Raw genomic sequence first — 4,807 nt, 5'->3', positions numbered from 1 at the left:
TCTGTCTAGTTTTCAATCCATTTATTTGCTGCCAAGTCAGTTACGAGTGTGTAAACTCTGATAATGCTGGCAGCAATTTGGACCCCCTCACCTCGGTCCACGCGGGTTCCAGAAACCTGATTCTGTCGAGATCCAAGACTGGAAATCAGGAATTGTTTTACGGCTATTATGTACTTTTTTAATCTGGAAAGATTAAGTGCCAGCGGGGGGAAAAAAAACTGGTCTGGCAAAAAAAAATCTGTTATTCCTTCTCTGCCCTAAAATCTTTGTTTAGTCTCCTTTTAAGATGCGTTGGGTATTTCGCCTGCTGTATTCAACAGCTGTCTCTCCGAGTATCAATTTCCTTACAGTTCCAAAAAGTGTCGGATTATCACAACAATCTCATTTATTTGTTTAACTCAAAAATGTGGAGGAGAAACGTGATACTGATAGATCAAATGTGCGTGCCTTCCTGAGAAAATGTAAGCTATAACACTGAGAATGTGATTTCTTGATGCAAGGATACATTAAAATTATTGCTAACTCTATTTCAGGTATTACTACTACAGCTATTAACTCCACCACCCCCCATAAACACACACACACACACACACACACACACACACACACACACGTAGCCGCGCAGCTGAAGGAACTCAGGAGGCTAGGAGCGCAGTTCATTGATCTGATCCCTGATATATGGGCGGCACTGAGATAGCTGGATTTGCCTCTTTCCCACGTGTTAAGAAACAAAGAGAACGCATGCAGCTGGTGTTTTTCAGCGGAGACTTGGCTCACGTCATTTATTCGGACACTAGATACAGAACATTTGGTGAAATAGATCCGGAACATTGACAAAATGCTATACCGCAGAGCAACAAACTTTCCCACGTTTGCATAGAACCTCGCAGTCTCTCGCTCCCTCAGGAACAGACACAAGTATGTATGCAGATACAAACGAACACATAGATTTCAATAAAAATATGAGAATATATATTTTATATGTCTTTGAGTGATTATTAACGCTCTCTCACGTTAACAATAGATATATGCATATTTGACTATTTTATGTCAAAGTTTAAATATATTATTGCAAACTGTACCTGAGACACAGTTGATGTGGAAATCATCATATTTTTGGAAGTTGGATTGCTGTCCATTTCCTAAATGGCAGCACGAACAATTCCTACGCCTTGTTATTTTGTTATGAATCTGTCGATTCGCCGTCAATTTGCAGCGGTATGATGCAGAGGGCAGGTGGAGTTAATGGGATGGGAAAGTTGTCTTACAAGTGCACAGTACGACATGATTCTGCGCTTTAGTTTGGATCACAGTAACCGAGTATTAAACAGTAAGCAAAAGCACGTCTCATAAGTGTCTACTACTGACACTGAGTATCAGAAACAAATAGGCGATTCTCCTCAAGTAACACAGAAGTGTAACAAAAAGTAATTTATTTCGACCTAAATAATAAACAGAACAGCAGAACGAAAGCGTACCAGAGGTTGCTAGGATTCACATTGTCCAGCGGAATTCATCTCTGTTGATCTCTGTTTCAGAAGTATTCAAAATATTGTTCGTTTAAAATGTTACGTCTTGTCTACGTTCAAGCTATATCGGTAAAACAAATATCCTTCAGAAATTTTAAAGACTGACGTGTCTTTCGCTGGCAATGCCTCCATTTGCTGCCCCTCCCTAATTTGCCCTTGTGTGGCGGAGGCAGTTGAGGGTGAATGAGTTTGGTGGGTCTGGAGTCACGTATGGTCCAGGCGGGGTAAGAAGGCTTGAATCCGATGGGTTGTCATTGGCAATCCAGTTATGCTACTAGTAAACCTTTAGGTTTCAGATTTGTTTAATTAATTGAATTTAAATTCATCAACTGCTGTAGTGGGATTCGAACTCACATCGTTGGATCAATAATCCAGCTGCAGAGCTGGATCAACAGACCAGTGATCTAGCTACAAGCACTGTAAATTAACTACTACTTACTGCTTAGACTCTGTTGAAAGTTGCTCATTTGAACATGTTGCAACAAAGAACGATTAAATATATTTAGATGTATTAATAATCAAGGATTAATAATTGTATTAAATAAAGCGGGAAAAACCTAGGTAATAATTAAATTTAATTTCAGTATTAATAAAACGGCTGGAGAAGGGGGTCTGTGAATGATGGAAATCAACCTTTATTTAAACCGGAAACGGACTTGTTTGAAATCACCTTTATTTGAAATATCTCTTCTTGAGAAGGAATATAATCTTACACAGATCGATCTTTCGAAAAGGAGCGTTTCACATTATGAGACCGTATGTCCAAAGTAGTCTCCCATGCACACAGGAACATCTGTGATTACATAGGTCATATTCTTCAAAGCAAAAAATGGGGAGATTATTTTAGAATGAACCAGCGGTGTAGGGACAGACATACTTTCTATCATAGAATTCCCTGTCCAACAATGACGGGAGGGTCTTTCCCATGGTCCTGTAACCTCAGATGAGAGTAATTTCCTCTGACTTACTGTGTCATGCGTGCCGTCCAGATGGTCCTCAGAGACGATCACAAACAAAAGCTTAAAACGGCTCTTAATTCAGCATTTAGAAAGAAAAGCTCCTGCTGTTGTCATTCTGACAGTAATGATTGGCTGCCGAGTGTGGGAAAAACCACGAAAAGCAGGCACACGCTGTCTTCTGGGCAGAAGGCGGTATAAATACAGGAGCAGATCCCGCTTATCCCGGCAGAATCGCTCCAGCCGAAGCGAGTCTCAAGGCCATCCGCGGCGTTCCCGGCAGCAAGCTCCAAAAGCATGGCTCCTAAAACACCTGGAGTTATTCCTAAAGAATACTCGGAGGAAAAAGCTACGCGGAAGGAAAAATACAAAGTAAGTCAATTCGCCTTTAAGTAAAAGAATGGTCCCGGATTTCTCAGCGAATTTCCAAGTTCCGTGTATTCAAATGTCACTCATATCTATCTATCTATCTATCTATCTATCTATCTCTCTCTCTCTCTCTCTCTCTCTCTCTCTCTCTCTCTCTCTCTCTCTCTCTCTCTCTCTCTATCTCTCTATCTCTCTATCTCTCTATCTCTCTATCTCTCTCTCTCTATCTCTCTCTCTATCTCTCTCTCTATCTCTCTCTCTATCTCTCTCTCTCTCTATCTCTCTCTATCTCTCTCTCTCTCTCTCTCTCTCTCTCTCTCTCTTTCTCTTGCTCTCTGCTTTTGCAGTTAATGAAACCAATAATCGAGAAGAAACGCCGAGATCGTATAAACAGTAGCATCGGTCAACTCAAGGCTTTACTAGGCGAAGAGTTTCAGAATGGAGAGCCCAATATAAAAATGGAGAAAGCTGACATCCTCGAGATGACCGTAAATTACCTGAAACTTCACAGTCAACAGATATTTACAGGTATTTGTATTTTTATTATTATATATTGAACAAATAACACATTTTTATTTGTTGAACAAAATATACAAATGAAATCGTCTTTATAATACAGATTATTCATTTCTAAATTACATAAACAGCTCTCCATTGTTAATTCTTTTTTTGCAAACGTCCCTGTAAACCGTTTTATTTCTCCTCATCCACAGTAACCTACAATAAGAGTCTAGCTCAGAATTTCAAGGAAGGATACTCTCGCTGTCTGCAAGAGATACAGCGTTTTACGTTCGTGCCGGAAAGCAAAACCGAAGTTCAGAATAAACTCGTGAAGCATTTAAACGAGGCTTATCACCTTCCCATGAGCTCGAGTTACTCTGCTTCACTTATGCAACCCCCGACGTATCAAGTTGGCAGGAAAAAGGAAGTTAAACCCAACATTACGACGCTCTGGAGACCCTGGTAATTCACCAACTTAGTCAGACTGAACAGAAGACCATATTGTACCAGGCTCCAGGGGTGTACTCTGGGATAAGTAGTATTCTACTATGGAAGAACTAACATCAACCATTCTTCGTTGAAGGAGATGGACACACTTTTAATATATAAGATATTTAACGTTAAATTATGTAAATATTCTGCTATATATGTAGATGACGAAAATCATACCTAAGCTGACAGCTGACTCGGTAGTTGTACTGCCTATTGTTATATGCAGAGATACTTGAGTTATTCTTTTATAAAGGAATGTCAGTGGTGTGTTATTGGTAGTCTTCTTGTTGAGGAATTTTGCATCATTTTAAGGAATGTTTTTGTACGTTTACATATTATGTACACCAGTGTATCAATGAGTTTCATTATAGTGAGCTTTTCAAAATTCAGAGATAAACCAATTGGATTTTTCTTGTAAAACATTTCTGAAACAATGGGATGTCTGTTCTGCTGGTTTTTAAGTTTCCCATATGTTGCAGTCTTCATGAGTTCGCATTTCCAATATCTCCTGGATAACAATGCAAATTACTTAGCTCATGTATAAATGTCTGCATTGTAGCAATGTGAAATATGACGCAGTCCTTATACTCAATGGATATTGCATTGTAACAATGCTGATTTAAATATATTCTCATATTCAGAGTTGTTTGTAAATAAGCCTTTGAATGTCAAAATTGAATTACTTGTTTAAATGATTGATTTTATTTTAACAATGTCATTTTTGAATAAACAATCATATGCACAGATCTATCTCTATATGTTGTATGTTCAAATGTTATAACACATTTAAACATCATAACCACATCGTATAGTTTACATTGGAATGGAGAAGGTTATGGAATAAATTGTACCCATAGTGAAATTTCTAATTTGAAAGAGGGCTGACTTCAATGTGATGCCAGATTCTACTCAGGCAAATGGAACCAAAGGAGACACAAGAGCCTAAAGATGCTAGAATCT

General features: G+C 38.7%; 1 protein-coding gene across 1 annotated transcript; it reads left to right on the top strand.

Annotated features, from left to right (window-relative positions):
* The first annotated feature begins 2,659 nt into the window (after positions 1-2,659).
* LOC140208695 (transcription factor HES-5-like) lies at positions 2,660-4,593 on the top strand. Its single transcript, XM_072277566.1, has 3 exons — positions 2,660-2,857; positions 3,202-3,382; positions 3,568-4,593. The coding sequence occupies exons 1-3, from the start codon at positions 2,783-2,785 to the stop codon at positions 3,819-3,821; spliced, it is 510 nt and encodes a 169-aa protein (XP_072133667.1). The 5' UTR covers positions 2,660-2,782; the 3' UTR covers positions 3,822-4,593.
* Positions 4,594-4,807: the final 214 nt, after the last annotated feature.

This window comes from Mobula birostris, chromosome 2 (assembly GCF_030028105.1).
Source record: "Mobula birostris isolate sMobBir1 chromosome 2, sMobBir1.hap1, whole genome shotgun sequence".
NCBI lineage: Eukaryota > Metazoa > Chordata > Chondrichthyes > Myliobatiformes > Myliobatidae > Mobula > Mobula birostris.
This window is presented reverse-complemented; position numbering and strand designations above follow the sequence as displayed.

Excerpts from the sequence above, each read along its gene's own strand:
- LOC140208695 (XM_072277566.1), top strand. The coding sequence starts at position 2,783 with ATGGCTCCTAAAACACCTGGAGTTATTCCTAAAGAATACTCGGAGGAA. Across the intron at positions 2,858-3,201 it reads CGCGGAAGGAAAAATACAAA|TTAATGAAACCAATAATCGA; the intron begins GTAAGTCAATTC and ends CTGCTTTTGCAG. Across the intron at positions 3,383-3,567 it reads CAGTCAACAGATATTTACAG|TAACCTACAATAAGAGTCTA; the intron begins GTATTTGTATTT and ends CCTCATCCACAG.